Raw genomic sequence first — 18,792 nt, 5'->3', positions numbered from 1 at the left:
ACCACCGGGGCGTGAGTGACGGAAGTTGCCGAGGCCGCTAGTGACGGAAATTGCCGAAGGTGCCGCTAGGGAGTGACGGAAATTGCCGAGGCCGCTAGTGACGGAAATTGCCGAAGGTGCCGCCGGGGCGTGACGGAAATTGCCGAAGGTGCCGCTAGGGAGTGACGGAAATTGCCGAGGCCGCTAGTGACGGAAATTGCCGAAGGTGCCTCCGGGGCGTGACGGAAATTGCCGAAGGTGCCGCTAGGGAGTGACGGAAGTTGCCGAGGCCGCTAGTGACGGAAATTGCCGAAGGTGCCGCCGGGGAGTGACGGAAGTTGCCGAGGCGGCCGCCATAGTAGCTGGGTGAGAGAGCTGCGGAGCGTTTTCTGGTTCAGAAGAGCCAACCGGTGCAGCGGGTGCTGCTGCTGGTCCCCGCAGTACAAGGAGGTAACGCGGCCGGCTTGTTACGAGTGTTCCTGCCCCGGGGCGAGGCCCCGTGCTGACGAGGGGTTCGAAGTTCCCTGCTCGGGGCTGCGGCGGGGGATGATTCCCCCCTGTCCCGTGGATGCCCTTCACGGGCTCCGGCTCCCTCGGTCCCGGTGGCGGCTGCGGCTTGGGGGCCTGCCCTTGTCTGTGCTGGCGCCGAGCAGGTGACCCGGCCCGTTAGGCCTCGCACTGGGGTTCGTGGCGTTAAATAAGCCAGCCCAAGGCTCTTCCCCGCCTGCTGCCTGGGGGGTCCCAGGGGGCGCCCGGAGAGGTTGGGGGGCAGCGCCGGTGGGACACCCCCCCCTCCGGGGCCGCTCTGAGAGCCTGCGGGGGGTTACAGTACAGGGGGTCCCAGAGAGGTGCTCGAGTGACACATGAGGCCAGGGTCTCCAGCGGGGCCCTGGCCGGCTGGGAGCAGAGCCCGGGTCTCCTGAGAGCAGCGTCTGACCCCTAGAACTTGTGCGTTCCCAGGCCTGATCCAGGTCCCTCGTTGTCATTGTTTGTCCCCCAGCCGCACCCAGGGCCCTTACTGGGGTGTTGTGCGCTGTTGTATGTAGTAGGGCATGAGGCCGGGCAAGTGGCACTGACAGGACAAGAGTTTTGGACAATAACTGTGTGTGTGTCCCTTTTAAAAACCCACAAATGACAGGGTTCTGCCTCAAGTAGCTTACAGTCTAAAGCTGCAATCTGCAAAGATTCACACCCATTCTTAACTCTACACTTATGAATAGTCTTGTTGAGGTTACATAGATGAGCATTTGCAGGATCAGGGTGTATACTGGACATAACTCAGCAAGGCTTGTCAGTAAACAAAAGCAGAGGTGGAGGTTTTGTATGGTAAGGCGAGGGTTACAACTGTGAAAGATCAAGAGATGCTTTTTTTTTTGAGATCTTATTACAAAGAATTGATTTAATTTTAAGGAAGAGTTCTCAATGACCAAACTGAGTGAAAAGCCAAAAGTAAACAGCATACATGAAGAAAAGTAAATCTTGTTTTACAATTACAGTTTATTAAACAAAACTTTAACAATCAGTAGTTATGGTTAATAGCACATGGAGAAATATTAAGAACGTTATTTTAGGATTATAGTTAATAGTGTTCCTTTAACCTCGTGTCACAAGAATATGGGGATTAGGGATGAAAGATTCTCATTTTCAGGCTACGTCTACGCTACAAAGTTAAGTCAATTTTATGTAAATTGATGTTGAGCCTCCAATTTAAGCAAGTCGATCTTGCGTGTCCCCACTTTGCTCATTGTGTTGGCGGAGCGCATCCTCACTAGCAGGGCTCGCATCAATGCACTGTTGGTAGCTATCCCACAGCATGTGTAGCAGAGTGAAATTTTGTGTTGGGTTTGCAATGCCTTATGGGACCAAAACATTTGCGTGGGTGGTTATGGAAACAAGGCGTTAGCCTCCCATGATGCACTTACCTCCCTTCCTCCCTCCCTGAAATCAACGGCAAACAAACCAAGCCTTTTTCGCGCCTTTTTCGTAAACCTGGGTTATCCGTGCAGATGCCATATCATGGTAAGCATGGACCCTGCTCAGCTGTACACTGTTGTTGTGAGCATTACAAACACCTCGCGCCATATCCTGCGGTATTTACACAGCTGATACAGGAGCCGCCGCACAGAACAATGTGATGCCATGCAAGCAGCCCTGCTGGAAGCCATAGAGCGGAGCAATTCACAGTTGCTGGCGACAGTCACACATCACTTTGACACGGTTGAGTGCCTCTTTTGGACCAGGGAAACAAGCACTGACTGGTGGGACCGCATCGTTATGCAGCTATGGGATGATGATCAGTGGCAGCTGCTCTGACAGTGAAGAAGCAAGTGGCGATTGCTCTGTGGAAGCTTGCAATGCAGACTGCTACTGGTCCATGGGGAATCAATTTGGAGTGGGTAAATCTACTGTGGGATCTGTTGTGATCCAAGTTTGCGGGGCAATCAACAGACTTCCACTAAGAAGGGTAGTGACTCTGGGCAACATGGAGGACATAGTGGATGGTTTTGTGGCGATGGGGTTCCCTAACTGTGGTGAGGCTATAGACAGAATGCATATCCCTAACTTGGCACCACACCACCTTGCCAAAAAGTCCATAAACCAAAAGGGATACTTCTTAATGGTGTCGCAAGCGCGGGTGGATCATGGGCAATTTCACCGACATCAACATGGGATGGCCGGGAAAGGTGCATGACGCTCGCATCTTTAGGAACTCCAAGCTGTTCGAGCAGCTGCAAGAAGGGACTTACTTTCCAGACCAGATAATTACTGTTGGGGATATTGAAATGCCAATAGTTATCCTTGGGGACCCATTTGCTACCCCTTGCTCCCATGGCTCATGAAGCCATACACAGGCAGCCTGGACAGTAGTAAGGAGCGCTTCAACTATAGGCTGAGCAAGTGCAGAATGGTGGTAGAATGGCCGTTTGGACGTTTAAAAGCTCGCTGGCACTGTTTGCTGACAGGTGAGACCTCAGCGCAACCAACATTCCCATTGTTATTGCTGCTTGCTATCTGCTCCATAATATCTGTGAGAGTAAGGGGGGAGAGGTTTATGGCGGGGTGGGAGGTTGAGGCAAATCGAAACATTGCTTGAATGACCCAGGACCATTCACTGCCATGCTTTGTGCTGCAATGATTCCAGACTACTTGCTACTGGCTTGGCGTGGTAAAGTGTCCTACCTTGTGGAGAACGAAATAAGGCAGCCCTCCCCAGAAACCTTCTGCAAAGGTTTTCAGAATACCTCCAGGAGAGCTTCATGGAGATGTCCCTGGAGGATTCCCGCTCCATCCCCAGACACTTTAACAGACTTTTCCAGTAGCTGTACTGGCTGCGAATGCATCACAATTCTTCAGAGCAAATCAAACATTAAACACAATTGCTTTTAAACCCTGTACTGTAGTTATAAATGTGCACTCACCAGAGGTGCCTTCTCTGGCTTCAGGGTCCAGGAACCTGCCTTGGGAGGGTATTGGCTGCAGGGTGATGAAAAGGTCCTGGCTGCTGGGGAGAACGGATTCTCTGCTTGCCTGCTGCGCGTTCTCTTCCTCTTCCTCATCCACAAAATCCTCCTCCCTGTCGCGTGAGACTCCCCCCTTGCAGGTGTCCACGGACAGTGGTGGGGTAGTGGTAGGGTCCCCCCGTAGAATGCCATGCAGTTGATCATAGAAGCGGCATGTATGGTGTTTTGACCCAGAGTGACCGTTTGCCTCCTTTGTCTTTTGGTAGGCTTGCTTCAGCTCCTTAACTTCCATGCAGCACTGCTGTGTGTCCCTGTTGTAGCCTCTCTCCACCATGCCCTGTGCGATTTTTGGCATATATATTAGCATTTCTTCTTTTTGATCGGAGTTCGTCCTGCACAGATTCTTTTCCCCATACAGCTATCAGATCCAGTGTCTCCCATTCGGTCCATGCTGGAGCTCGTTTGAGATTCTGAGACTGCATGGTCGCCTGTGGTGCTGAGCTTGCTATGCTGACCAAACAGGAAATGAAATTCAAAATTTCCTGGGGCTTTTCCTGTGTACCTGGCTAGTGCGTCAGAGTTGAAAGTGCTGTCCAGAGCGGTCACATTGGAGCACTCTGGAATAGCTCCCGGAGGCCAATACTGTTGAATTGCGTCTGCACTACCCCAAATTTGACCCAGCAAGGTTGATTTTAGCGGTACTCCCCTCGCCAGGGAGGAGCACAGCAGTCGATTTTAAGAGCCCTTTAGGTCGATGGAACGGGGTTGGTTGTGTAGACGCATTGCTTATAAAATCGACCTAATGCAGCTAAATTTGACCTAACCTCATAGTGTAGACCAGGGCTTAGAAAACAACTTTGAAGTGTTTTGTTGTGGGGCAAGAAAACAAAGAATACCATGGACTTGCAAATATGTGAGGGGAAAAAAGGAAGTTGAATATAGAACCTGCCATGAGGACATGTCCATTTTAGTACTGCAACAGTGTTTTGTACCCTTGGAAAAATAAAATGGGTTACATTCTAACTCTGAAATACTCTTCACTCTTTTTATCAAGTTTCTATGATCACTTGAATCTTGTCTCATAGCTTAGCTTCTGAGGGCTTGTCTACATGGTACCACAGACTGTGATTCCACGTAGCCAAGTCCTAATTCTCTTAACTTTCATTCTTCATAAAAGAATGGACCTCATTCAACTTTCAAATTCCTTGGCTTCGGAGGATAGCGTTGTTATGAGGGTAAAAAGAAAAGGAGGACTTGTGGCATCTTAGAGACTAACCAATTTATTTGAGCATAAGCTTTCGTGAGCTACAGCTCACTTCATCGGATGCATACGATGCAGTGTGCATCCGATGAAGTGAGCTGTAGCTCACGAAAGCTTATGCTCAAATAAATTGGTTAGTCTCTAAGGTGCCACAAGTCCTCTTTTTCTTTTTGCGAATACAGACTAACACGGCTGTTACTCTGAAACCTGTTATGAGGGTAGTGAGTCACTCCAAACTACAGACCAACTATTTTGTGGTTGGGTGATATAATGAGATGTTTATATGTATTTAGGAAGCTGCGGTAGCCCAATTCAGACTGACGCTAAGGAGAAACAAACATTCAGTTTAAAAACAACAACACATCAGAAACAATTAATTACAAATAGTGCTTTTCCAAGAGCAGTCTTTTCTTTCCGCTTCCTTTCTTTTTTTCTTATTCTTCTGTCATTTCTTCCTTTGTTAAAGTAATCTGTTTTAGTCTGTGAGCGGTTTATGGAAGAGATTTTGTCATCCTACCTTTTTTCTGACATGCATGGTAATGGAAACACACTTATTTTGATAGCTTCCCTGTTAGTTTGGAATATGGAGCCAGCATTGACCAGTTGGTGGGGGTACAAGACTGAAAATCAGGAGACATTGGCTTTTTATGCATCCTTGCTATTGATTCACAGTGTGACCTGTATTAAATCTCTTGGGCTCACATGTTCAAAAATGTCCACTAACTTTGAATGCCTCAGTTTTTGGGGCACAATTTTCAGAAGAGCAGTACTCACTTTTTACTCTCTTTGACTTAAGCGGATGCTCAGCACCTCTGAAACTCTAGCCTTAGGCTGTGTTGAGTTAGGCACTCAGAATTAATGGGCACTTGAAAATTTGAGCTTGAGTGATTTGCCCAAGGCTATGGAGGTAATCATTGTCAGAGCCAGGATTAGAACTCAAGAATTCTTGGTCCTGTCATCTACACATTGCTTTGGACATATAATACAAAAGTTTTTGTAATTTGTATTCAACAGTCTCACATACAAATTAAAAATTTAAGATTGATTTAAATTAAAGCTGATTTAAATCACCCTTTTTAATCATGATTTAAATCAGTAAGCAGATTTTGATTTAAATCCATCGATTTTAATCATGCTTTGTATTTGCATTTTTTAGTTGCTTTCCTTTATTAAAAAAAAAGTTGATTCTTATTGGTTGGTAACTGTTAAAACATGCTGATTTTCAGCTAAATATAGCCTTTACTCTAAATTTGTTGCTTCTTTTTGATATCCAGCGGAATACGCTATGTCTAAACACATGTATTTAAGCAGTTATATCGCTTAACTTCTTACTAAATGGTTTTGTTTTTGTTTTGTTTTGTTTTGTTTTGTTTTGTTTTTTTTTTTTGCTGTGTGTGTCAAGCTCTATTTGGATGGAAATTCAAAATCAGGGCACAAAAACATTTTAATTTTGTTTAAGAGAAAAAGTTTATCAAAACATGTTTTGCATTTAATACTAACTTCACTAAACAAAGGAAGTATTATCTGTAGCCAGTGAATTGAACTGATTGTTTCTGGTCACCATGTCCTTCAAGATTTTAGAACTAGTAGATCTCATTCTCACATCTAGTATTTAGTCATAGATTGGAAAAGGAAAACAAGGTTGCCTGCTCTTACAACCTCCAGGTGCTTTCTTAACTTTGAGTGTACTAGTCATTAAACTGAGCTAGTTGAACAAACTGAAATGAAAAATGTGTGCTTTCTGTGCCTGCTGAAGGCGGCATGTTGTCAAAAGCTGGGGTAACACTTCAACAAACTCTGGTTCCTGATGCTTAGTCATTAACTTCCACCTGTTCAGTTGTTGACTGTCTTTAAAACTTGGCACAAAGATACTGCTTAATATTTTTGTATTTAATTTAAATTATTTCAACATAATATAATATATAATTTAGGCCTAACATAGATGTTAACTTCATATTTAATTTTAAATAGATTTATTTTTAAAAAATAAGCCTGTATTTAATTTAAATTATTTATTTTTATCCACCTTCATAGAAATATCAGGATAGATCTTAATTGCTAAAATTTAACCCACTAACTTCTCTTGTATTAATTTTCAGCATCATGCTGCGACTACCTGCTGTCCGCAGGGCCTTAGCTGGTGTCACTCAGTCCACCAAAGGATGTGGTGAGTCTGCCTGCATTTTATACACAAGTGCATGAGAAGCCTTTCCCTACTTATACAGAGTGATACAATGCACATAAAGAAGGCATTGTATATTGAGGTTATTATACAAATTTCTTACCATTCTCTGGGTTTTATATAGTGCTCTTGTTGCTGGTCGTGTTTGGATTGTACTAGCTATTATAGTTGGTTTTATAAATACAAATAACTAAGCACCCATCTTAGGCTTTGGAAGCTTTTACATATCCTGAAGTTAACAATGTTAAATAATGTGAAACATCCCTCAATAAGTTGCTCATACTACACTACCCTTTATTATTAACATTAACTTGCCAACAAACATAACAATAAAATCCTTGTACCCCTCAACCTGCATGCTTTCCAAATGCATTGAGGAGAAAAAATGGACTTTTGGTATGGCTGGAAGGTAACAACAAGTCTGGCTTTCTAAGAGCCCAATAGGAAGTGAATTCCATAGCCAAGGGGCCTTCATGGAGAACACCCTGTCCGTGGCTCCCTCCCATTTAAAGCTACACTGAATCATGTGAAAGAAGAATGTCTTGACTGTGATTGGTACTAATGTCCTTTAAAATTTCCCTCATTCCCCCACACCACTAACAATGCACTGGAGTATCTAGAGATTGACTTTCCAGGAGAGTGATAGAAACTCTAAACCACTTAAGCAGTCTGAATGGCTGAATGTTTACAGGTGTGTTATATTAGCCACTTTGACATATTTTTTAAAATTCCCATAATTTGCCATATGAAAAACATTGCAATTGTCAAAGTAAAAAGAGAGCACACTTTAATATTTTATGTGGCATGCATTTAAAAAGCCATTTTGTGGGGGATAAAGCTATATTATACCTTAAATCTGCAATGATCAGTGAATTTGTGTGAAAGATAGTGCAGAAGAAAACACATGAATTATCATGAATTTGCTTTTAAAAATTGACCATCAGCTATTCTCTGTATTTTTCCTCTCTCATGTTAGAAATAATGTCTCACTGAGCTTCACAAGTGATACCAGCCCTAGGGAATATCCACTTTGTTGTTGTTTGGTGGTGTTTTTGAAATTGTTAACTTACATTAATTATTGCAATATTGTATTTTTACATAATGATCATATACCTAGAGTTTTGATAGGCATGCTGAAGAAATAATGGAGAATTGAAGAAATAATATATTATAAGCTTTTGGTCGCATCCTAGTTCATAATGGTTGAAGACATAGCAATGCCAACTGTGCTAGATGAGATGCAATGAGGAATAAGAATTTTAGATAAGCTAATGGAAATCAGGGTTATATTTTTTTTTTGTTTGGTTTATTCTTGAAATAGCTAGTATAATAGGTGGCATAACTGTCAAAACATTAGTAAGTATCATCTAAGAAATTTGCCTGCAGTAATCCTGGCTATGGATTTTTATGGTGCCCATCACCAGGATATCTACATGCCAACTTCTTAATTAAAGTAGCCTCCCGTATGTGGACAACTGACTAATAAAATACTTTTGGAGCACAGGTTTGGGTGTTAACCTTTCTGGTCAACCAATTAGAATAAAGATACCAAGAATACTGCGTATCCCATTTAGCGGTAACTTAAATTCTCAGTTTTTTTTTTCTTGTATCTTTTAGTGCGTACAACCACTGCAGCAGCCAGCAACCTGATAGAGGTGTTCGTTGATGGGCAGCCTGTCTTGGTAGAACCGGGAACTACAGTGCTTCAGGTAGAAAAAATTCTAGACCGGTGTCTGACTACCTGCTGCTCCCCCCCCCCCCCCCCCAATTTGTAACAGTATATTGTCATTGTGTTACACTTCATGTAACTGAACACTTTGTGTGTCTCATGGCAGTTCTGTGTAGGTGGTTTTGCTGCCCACCAGAGAACTTAATATGGGATGATTCCTTGTAGAAGCTTTACATTTGAGAAAGCAAAATCTGACCTGATTAGCTGAAAGAAAGGTGTGTCAGGAGGAATTCAAATTGATAACTACTATAGTGCTGTAAATGGATTCAGACAAGCTTTAACTAAATTCTAGATCAGCGGTGTCCAATACGTTCGCCACTAGCCACACGTGGCTAATAGACTATTGAATTGTAGCTTTTTTTAGAATGTGGCTAATAAGAAAAATTCAAAACCACAAGTGTGGCTAGCATTGAATTTCTATTGGACACCGCTGTTCTAGATGGTGCAGGTAGAACAGTTACGGTGGCTCTCTTGTGTCCTTGTCAGAACTATATGGGTCACACCCACTGTCTTTCCACGTTTTATATGGTTACTGCTCTTCTTATAGTGGACTGAGCTGGACTCTTTGAGAGCCCTCTACTCTGTGCTATACTTAATTAAATGATATGCAAGATATAGCTTCCCTTCCTGCCCCAGTTCTTGTAGCTCAGAACTCCATGCATGCCTTTGCTGTAGTTTCACTCTTCCTGGCCTGAGGGGGGGAAAAAAGTCTGAAGTCAAAATGGGATTCAAACTTTTCAAAGCTATGCTTAGCATTGCAACTGGGCCACTAATTTTTTCTAAACTAACTTTTTAGGAGCAATGAGAAGGGACCAGATACGGAGAAATGGCACATAAAGTATGCAACCAGGGTTCATTTCAGAGGGCAGAATTGTGCCTTGGATGCAAGTTACATTAAGATGGTTGTGGCTTTACAATTTCCAGCTAGTAGCCCAATGCAGTATTTCTCTTAGGCTCCATTGCTGCTTAATCAGCTTTATCTGTCTGCTCTACTGACATGAGACTCTTTTTGTAGAAGTTGATAGTGAACCAAAAGTTCATATTAATGAATTAATAATTTAATAATAATTATAATTAATAAAGTGACATCTATCTTCATTTTGAATACCTCTGCAGCATCTAGTGGCAGTGTTATTTATTTAGTGTAAATCCAGGATCCAGTTAAATACAGGATTTTTCATGGGGGAGGAGGAGGAGGAGGAGGAGAGGGAGCATCATGCCCCCAGGCCCAGCTCTGCCTCTAGCCCCAGCTTTTCCCCGCTCCCCAGCTCCGCCTTCAGCCCAAGCTTCACTGCTGAGGAAGCCTTGGCTGTGCAGTAATGGGGTGGGAGGGTGGCACAGATAGATTCTGTTAATGGTAAGGGGGGGCGTGACTGGAACAATTTGCATACCACTGGGCTTGGAGTTATGCTGGGGAAACTGTTCAAAGGCAATAGGTAACTTAGATAAAATCCTTTTTCTAATACAATATAGAAGTGTAAAACCTGAGGTTGCATCTTTGTTTGTTTGTTTATTTTTTTCTGTGTAACTTGTATGTTTGCTTTCCTTTACTATTTCATCTTTGAATATGTCGTTTTTTGATTAAATAAACTTTGTTTATTTTTAATCCTAGCAAGTCTCTGGTACAAACTTTATGGAGTGTGTATCCCAAAGTGAGCTGGTATAATAGTGGGAGCTGGTTCTGGGGTGATGAACCAAAGGGGAACTGTCTGAGTGTCTAGTTGTTAAGAACTTGGGGAGGATGGATTTGGGGAGACTCTGGACTGGAAAGGCTGTTGGTGTCACCAAGAAAGGAATAAGTAGGCTGGTGGAAGCCAGGGTGACACCTTGTGCTTGTGGGCAGAGTCCCGGTGCCAGGGATCTGAGCACAGCATTAAGGCATACCAGCGTTACAGGGCAGGCAGTTACAGAACTCCTTACTGATCTGCGTAATCTCCAAAACGTCACAACTCCCAGATCCTTTTCTGCTGTACTTCTGCCCAGCCAGTTAGTCCCTATCTGTGCATTTGATTTTTCCTTCCTGAAAGGTGTAGTACTTTGCGCTCTCTTTATCTAATTTAATCTTGTTGATTTCAGACCGATTCTCCAATTTGTCAAGGTTGTTTTGAATTCTAATGTTGTCCTCCAAAGTTGCTTGGTGTCATATGCAAGTTTTATAAGCATACTCTCTACTCCATTATCCAGGTCATTAATGAAAATGTTGACTAGTTCTGGACCCAGGGCAGATTCCTGTGAAATCCCACTAGATATGTCCTCCCAGTTTGATAGTGAACCATTGATAATTACTCTTTGAATAGTTTTTCAAACAGTTGTACCCACCTTGTAGTAATTTCATGTAATTCACATTTTCCTAGTTTCCTTATGAGAATGTCATTTTGGACTGTGTCAAAAGCCTTACTAAATTTTCTCAGGGTTTGGGCTTCTTCTGTGAATGTGTGAGGTGGCACTTTGAACCGCTATAATCTTCAGGGCACTCAGTGAGATTACAGTGGACATCCATGTCATATTTTACTGTTTTGGGGTTTCTTATGCCTGTCTTTTTTTTTTTTTTTACTTCATATCTTCTACCACTTTCCAAATTCATTCTTACTTTCCTTCTTCCTGTAAGTCTTATTGGAGCTTTCCTCCCCTGTGTACCTTTCTTGATATAGTGCATACTTTCTTGTGAGTTTGTTACTGCAGAGCAACAAAATACAAATATTCTTTTTATTACTACAGTTCTTAACACACTATCTAATGAAAAGGGGAGAAGAATTATTTCTCCTTGGGTCCAATTTTTCTGTTACTCCCCAGCTCCTTATTTACCATTATTGACTTGACAGTCTCCCCTTTGGGTAAACTTCTGGAACTAACCCTGCATAAGCCAAAGAGATATACAGTGAGCACACACTCTGTGAAAATCAAAACAATTTTTAATTCTTTGATGAGAAATTTTAGAATTGAAAATTCAGTTGCATTTCAGTTGAACCAAGGTCATAAGAGCTAATTCTGTAACTTAATTTTCTTTATTTCTTCCTTTTCTAGGCCTGTGAAAAGGTTGGAATGCAGATACCTCGCTTTTGTTATCATGATCGATTGTCTGTTGCGGGAAACTGTAGGATGTGCCTTGTGGAGATAGAGAAAGCACCCAAGGTATGTAGCTCTTCTGTACTGAAATTGTATTCTTTTCTAAGTGTTTGCAGGACTCTACTGAAAACTTGGAGAGTGAGTAATTGCGAAACAACTTGTAGTTATAATGTGGATGTTGCAAGAAGATTATTTTTCTGCATTTATCTACACCCCAAAATTTTATGTCCATTTGTAAAAGAATGGCAATGCTTTATTGCAGTGGTTTTCAACCTTTTTTTCATTTGTGGACCACTAAAAAACTTCAAATGGAGGTACAGACCCCTTTAGAAATTCAACACGTGGTCTTTGGACCCCTGTCATAGAAGTCTTAAAGTGAAAACTGTCTGAATAGAATTCAGCTACAAATGTTGTACATGCTCAGCACGCCATTTGACCAGGGGCGATACCAGCCTCTTCCTGGTGGGGGAACTGACATGGGCCTTAGCCCCTCCTTACTACCAGTTCCTGCTCTTCTCCATGCCTTCTTCTCCTTCCCCTCCCGGCCCCATCGGAGGCTGGAGCTGGGCAGTGCTCACAGCCACCTGGGTTGGGGGGGACCCAGCTCCAGGACTGGCAGAGCCCTTGGGAGCAGTGACTGCAGGGAGTGGGGCCCAGGAACCTGTGCTGGAGTGGGTCAGTCCAAGCTGCTGTGGGGATTCCTGGGCCCTCCACCTGTGCTGAGCGGTGCATCCCAGTGGGCAGGGACATGGACTGGGGGCTGCTCTTGGGCACCCTGGGCAGGCACTCTGCCTTCAGAGCAGGGCGGCCAGAGAGTGGCAGCTGCTACCTGGAGGGGGGGGCTAAAGTAAATTTTTGAGTGGCTGTAACCTCACAAGTCCTCCCCTTGCCCTCCCCCCGCGCCACCCTGCATTTGAAAGGGCACTAAACTGTGGGATTCTGTGGTAACAACACCACTTCTGGTTTTGACCTGTAGGTGGGGGTATTTGCATTCTTTTGACTGATTAGAGAAACAGAGTGCCTTTTCTGGCATCTGACGCTTTATTTTCATAGGGCAAGTCTACGCTACCAGGCTACATCGGTGCAGCTGCTCCGATACAGCTGCACCGCGGTAGCACATCTGGTGAAGACATGCTATGTCGACAGGAGAGCATCTACCATCGACATAGCGCCGGTGTGGACATTGCTTAGGTCGACATAACTTATGTTGCTTAGGGAGGTGTCTTTTTCACACCCATGAGCAACATACCTTAAATCGACTTAAGCGGTAGCATAGACCAGCTCATAGTCACTTTTCGCAGACCCCTTAGACCAGGGGTGGCCGACCTGTGGCTCTGGAGCGACATGCGGCTCTTCAGAGGTTAATATGCGGCTCCTTGCCTAGGCACTGTCTCCGAGGCTGGAGCTACAGATGCTAACTTTCCAGTGTGCCTGGGGGTGCTCATTGCTCAACCCTCTGCTCTGCCCCAGGTCCTGCCACCACTCTGCCTCTTCCCCCGAGCCTGCCATGCTCTCACTCCTCCCCCATCCCCACTAGAGCCTCCTGGCCACTGCAAAACAGCTGATTGCGGAGGTGGGAGGGAGAGGGAGGTGCTGATTGTCGGGGCTGCTGGTGGACGGGAGGTGTGGCTGCTGACTTATTACTGTGGCTCTTTGGCAATGTTCATTGGTAAATTCTGGCTCCTTCTAGGCTCAGGTTGGCCACCCCTGCCTTAGACATAGTCTGCACCACCTGGGGGTCTGCAGACCACAGGTTGGAAACTACTACTTTATTGTATATCTTTTAGAAATACATGTTTATACTTTGTTATAATCTTACAAACCTCACACTGTAGCTGCAGGTGGCCATTTGATATACAAACCCTTAGGGCCCTGAACTTGCCCTGGATCTTGCATGGATCTAACTGAATGATTGGGGCCTACAACTTTTGTCCCTGACTGAAATGGCAGTTTATTTACTAGCCCTCTGTGTTACTGCATTATGTGTTCATTGAAGTCTGTGTGCCAAACTCCCATTGACTTCAGTGGTGCAGGATTCAGTGGTGAGCCCTGTGTCAACAGCACAACTTTTTTCAGAGTTGCATTCTCTCCTTTTGGTGCAGTGTAACTTTTTTTTTTTTTCTTTTTAAAATGAACAAAATAGGCTAAAACCACAAATGAAATCAAAACTCCTAATGATCATGGCAAAATTAACCGCTTAAGTCTCAGATTCTCAAAAAGAATGTGAGAGAAGACTTCAAAACCAAAGTCAATTATGTTTTTATATTGGGTAGATTTTCTATGTTTTGTGGCAAATATGTTTGTATCCTGTATTTTCTACAAGATGTTGGATTAATAACCAGTATATGTATGAAAGAGGAGATCTCTTGATGCATTTTCCTATTATGATTGCAGCCAGTAGCTGCTTGTGCAATGCCAGTAATGAAGGGTTGGAACATACTGACAAATTCTGAGAAGTCCAGGAAAGCAAGGTATCTGCATCTGACTTCATGTAGCTGCTTATTTTATTATTGGAAGAGAAGGCTGTGTGGTCTATTGCCTAATTTAACAAATATGCAGTATTCAGCTTTGATTTTTTTTTTTTTTAAATAAAGGCACTTCAAGTACTGCTTTTAACTTTATTTGCAATGTACTATAAAGCTGTCTGTAGAGAGAGTTTACTTTCTAGTTAAAATTTTAAAATAAATCCATGTCCATGCAATTCTTCCCAGTCTCTTGGCTGAGAATGCTAACAAGGGTGGTAGTGATGATCCTGGTGTTGTGATGTGGCTAGGCTACTGCATAACCATTTGATTGTAACAACTTTTAATCACCTCCAAACTGTGGCAAACACAAAACGGTAACCTGGAGATGAAGGCCCATTTCTCATTACTGTTACCCAGGTCATTCAGTTAGCCCAGTCTGTTGTTTTTTAAACACAAATTGGCATTTTAGTGATAATGACACAAGTATCTGTTTTTAATGCTCTGGAGGCTTTGTCTGCCATTAATAGTCTAGGCTGCAGGGTAAAAATGTATAACTGTGACACTAACTCTGTAACTACTGACACCAACAGAGAGGGTGTAATGGAGTTCTTGCTGGCAAACCACCCATTGGACTGTCCAATCTGTGATCAGGGAGGAGAGTGTGACCTCCAGGTACAAAGCCCAGTTCAATTATTTTACACTTCTTATTTACTAACATTTATCTCTTTAATTGTCTTAGGTGAAACTACATTTCTCAGTAACATGGGTTCAACTATTTTTTGTTACCTATTCTAGGACCAATCAATGATGTTTGGCAATGATAGGAGTAGATTTTTAGAGGGAAAACGTGCAGTTGAAGACAAGAACATTGGCCCACTAGTCAAAACAATTATGACTCGGTGTATACAGTGTACTCGGTGTATCAGGTAATATCTTTCTGCTTAGATTCTCCCCCGTTAGTATTCTCTCCAATGGAAAAATATATCTTTAAAATACTGATTGTTGCTAATGCATCATGAAAAATGCTAAACCAATGGCATTCAATCCTTGGTCTCCTATGTGATTGCAACCAAGGTGCAAGGAGACATGTTGGTGTCTGATGGAGACAACCAGCTGATTTCTTACAAACCACCAAATAACTGTCAGACAGTAACAACTAGAGATGATCAAAGCAAGAAAATTGAATGAAACTCCAAATTCAGAGCCAGCCCTGTTGTTTATATTCCAGAACAGGTCCCAAAATATGAAGGGACCTTTTCTTCAGGTCTGGTTTGTATGAAACTGTAGTCTGAAACAGCCATTGTCCCAAGATTGTGACCTCAAGGTGACAGCAGTCTGAGGCTAAAATCTCAGGAAGATAGCTTTTTAGATTTCAGCATCATTTAATTTGAACCTGAACTTTATCCAGGTATGGATCAGACACAGTTTTCTCTGCCTATCTTGTGTGAGAAATTCTGGTTACTGCTTAGCTGGGTTCTATTCAGATTGATAATCAAACTCCATTAAACCAGTTGCCAGTTCCTTGAATCACCTTTCTCCTCCCACCCCAATGAAATTCAGCAAGCTAGTATTCCTATATGTGAACTGTTGCTGGATATGTCTTTGTGTTTATACACACAGAGTATAATTGCTTTTTACTATTTCCAACTATTAGTACCATAGAATCATTGTACTATATACATAGGGACTTTCTAATCTATTTAGATGCCTGTCCTTTTTTTTTCTGTAGGTATGTCTTCTCTTCCAGAGACTGATACTGAAAGATAAAAAGATTAAGAATTAAAAACATGTAATATAGATACACATATTTTGGTTTTTACACTTTATTTGCATCCAACAGGTTTGCTAGTGAGATTGCAGGGGTAGATGACTTGGGAACAACAGGCAGAGGAAACGAGATGCAAGTTGGCACTTACGTTGAAAAAATGTTTATGTCTGAGTTATCAGGCAATGTTATTGACATCTGCCCAGTAGGAGCCCTTACCTCCAAGCCATATGCCTTTACTGCCCGTCCCTGGGAGACACGGTATGTATTTTAAGTGGTACATTGAATGCAAATTAATGTCTGTTTATCTTTCATATGCTCTTTAATATTCACTCACTGTAAATATTTATACTACTATTGTAAGAGAAATTGAAAGTGCTGTAACAGACTTAATTTTTTTGGTTTTGTGTGTGTCTCTGATATAGATTGAGTTAGTTACTTTGACTGATGCCCAGTCAATTAAATTGAGGAGTACATTCATCCTATAGATGTTGGTCATTCTAAATTACATATGTTTATATCTCTAGCAGTTTGGGAGGCAGGAGGATCAAAATAGTCTCAGACTTCCAGGTCTCCCTAAATTGTGCCAGCGGTTGAATCTACGGTGCATAATTGAAAGATCAAATTCTACAGTCCAGTGACTGGTGAAAGTCTGATTTACAATATATCTTAGGAAACAAATCTTTAATGTTAGATATATCTGATAATGCTGGAAACCTACATACAACATTTGTGACCTTTGACTATAGACTTCTATTGCTTTTTGAACAATCACCTAACAATGCATGAGTTGTAGGTTTCTGTGCCTTTTCCTCCCCACAGAAAGACTGAGTCCATTGATGTTCTTGATGCTGTTGGAAGTAACATCGTGGTGAGCACAAGGACTGGAGAAGTGATGAGGATTTTGCCAAGATTGCATGAAGACATCAATGAGGAATGGATCTCTGACAAAACAAGGTACAAGTATATATGTATTGTTTTTAAAGGGGCATTTTCACAGTGTACCAGAAATACTGTCTATAGCACTGACCTCTGAGTTCTACACTTGATATTTTAAAGGCATTGTTGGCAAACTGAGAATTTTTTATACGATGCTGTAAATATATATATTAACCAACCCCTGCACTAGAATTTTATATTTTGTAGTCCTTGACTGTAGTAACGTTTAAAGTTTTTGTGACTGACAGATTTGTTTTTATATGTTGAAAGGGGAGAGTTGACACCTTCATTTTATTTCCATTAAAAAGGTTCAACTTTTGGGTAATTTATTAGTCTGTCTTCATGATAGGTTATTCATTCCAACTGATTGTGATATCCGAACCAAAGGCTGCTGTGGTTTTGGTCACATTTCACTCACTCTGTAGACCTCTGCGTCACAATTAATGATATTGCCTGTACTAGAAAAGCACATCATCTTCTTAGTGTTTTTAATAGTGCTCATTTGGCTTTCTTCATCCAGGTTTGCGTACGATGGTTTGAAACGCCAGCGGCTTATTGAACCAATGGTCAAAAATGAAGAAGGGCTGTTTGTTTACACCTCCTGGGAAGATGCCCTGACTCGTGTTGCTGGAGTGGTAAGAAATATTTGTATGTCTCTCTCTTTTTTAGGGTATTATAATACTTCTGTGCATCTGGGCAAATTACTGTACCAGTTGATCTGAAGCCTAGGAAATCAAATAATGAAGACTGGAGACAACCATCTACTGTTAATGTCTGTCTTTGTAAAAATAATGTTGGAGAATTATACCTGCTTAGAAGACAATTTGTTTCCACTTAACAAAATTCATAGGTAATGAAGAAATTCAGAAAAAATTACTCTGAGTTCAAGTGTGGTATTTTTTTTGGAGAACTTTTGGTCCTCTGTTCTGGAATAACTTTATAAAGATTTTTTCATTAGATACTGTCTAAAATCTTTTGGATTATTTTTAGTGAAGGTACTAGATTAGATTGTACACTAATGATTATACGAGGCTAATTTTTCTCCTCCCAATTATGCTAACTCAGTTTTAATTTAAATAAAATATTGTACTACTCCTGTAGAAATTTAGGAGGAAGTGACTATTCCCAAATCTATTTACCGAGATAGTGCATATCTGAAGATTTTTTTTCATGGAATTAAACTGTGCTATCTTCCCCCATCCCCAACCTCCCAAAACAGTTACATTGTGGATTGGGTAGGTCTGGTTTAAAACTTTCTCTGTGCCACTAATTCTTCTGTTAAGATGTTGTACTGCATGAATGTTTCATTGCTCTTTAATAATTGTATCTATTCTTACACCTTTGTTTATCTGTTCTCGTTTTTGAGTACTTTGCGTGGTGGTGGTGATAGAGGATTTGTCTACTACTAAGCTGCAGTTTATTTCACTTTTTAAAAAATGAAAAGACAGGTCAAAATTCTGACTTACGTCATAGCATTTTTACAGGAGAACTGTGATGCTATCTGTACTTTCTCAAATGCTGTCTCTGCTTCATAGCTTATCATTCTGAGTGTGTGTGGGTGAGAGCGAGAGCGTGTGTTTTCAGTTGTTACTTACAGATATGTCAGACAGATCTTGTTCCTCTTTGTACAGCTGCAGGATGTCCAAGGTAAGAATGTGGCTGCAATTGCAGGAGGACTGGTGGATGCAGAAGCACTGGTAGCTCTAAAAGACTTACTGAATAGAGTAAACTCTGACACTCTGTGCACTGAAGAGGTCTTCCCTAATGCTGGAGCTGGGTGAGATAACGCAGCCAAAGTTTATACTTTTCTTAATTATGTTTTCCAATTAGAGAGTATTAATACATTCTTAGAGATCTTGCATATGAATTGTCCAGTAGCCAATGGCATATTGATAAACTATGAATCATTTCATGATAAAATTCTGAAATCTGCCAGGGGTAGAGA

At 42.0% G+C, this 18,792-nt stretch overlaps 1 protein-coding gene across 3 annotated transcripts in view; it reads left to right on the top strand.

The window, feature by feature from the left end:
• Nucleotides 1-258: 258 nt before the first annotated feature.
• Nucleotides 259-18,792, top strand: part of NDUFS1 (NADH:ubiquinone oxidoreductase core subunit S1) — a 29,453-nt gene continuing 10,919 nt past the window's right edge. The window contains exons 1-11 of one of the 3 annotated variants that reach the window (XM_043525830.1): nucleotides 259-345; nucleotides 6,801-6,868; nucleotides 8,501-8,592; nucleotides 11,637-11,744; nucleotides 14,073-14,149; nucleotides 14,734-14,815; nucleotides 14,939-15,069; nucleotides 15,984-16,169; nucleotides 16,731-16,865; nucleotides 17,368-17,482; nucleotides 18,479-18,624. In XM_043525830.1, coding sequence (XP_043381765.1) covers nucleotides 6,805-6,868; nucleotides 8,501-8,592; nucleotides 11,637-11,744; nucleotides 14,073-14,149; nucleotides 14,734-14,815; nucleotides 14,939-15,069; nucleotides 15,984-16,169; nucleotides 16,731-16,865; nucleotides 17,368-17,482; nucleotides 18,479-18,624 — 1,136 coding nt within the window. In that variant the 5' untranslated portion in view covers nucleotides 259-345; nucleotides 6,801-6,804. Of the gene's footprint in view, nucleotides 633-6,800; nucleotides 6,869-8,500; nucleotides 8,593-11,636; nucleotides 11,745-14,072; nucleotides 14,150-14,733; nucleotides 14,816-14,938; nucleotides 15,070-15,983; nucleotides 16,170-16,730; nucleotides 16,866-17,367; nucleotides 17,483-18,478; nucleotides 18,625-18,792 lie in introns of all 3 variants that reach the window. The other 2 variants (XM_027833971.3, XM_043525829.1) reach the window with 2 other exon arrangements.

The sequence above is a fragment of the Chelonia mydas genome, chromosome 11 (assembly GCF_015237465.2).
Source record: "Chelonia mydas isolate rCheMyd1 chromosome 11, rCheMyd1.pri.v2, whole genome shotgun sequence".
Classification (NCBI taxonomy): Eukaryota; Metazoa; Chordata; order Testudines; family Cheloniidae; genus Chelonia; species Chelonia mydas.
This window is presented reverse-complemented; position numbering and strand designations above follow the sequence as displayed.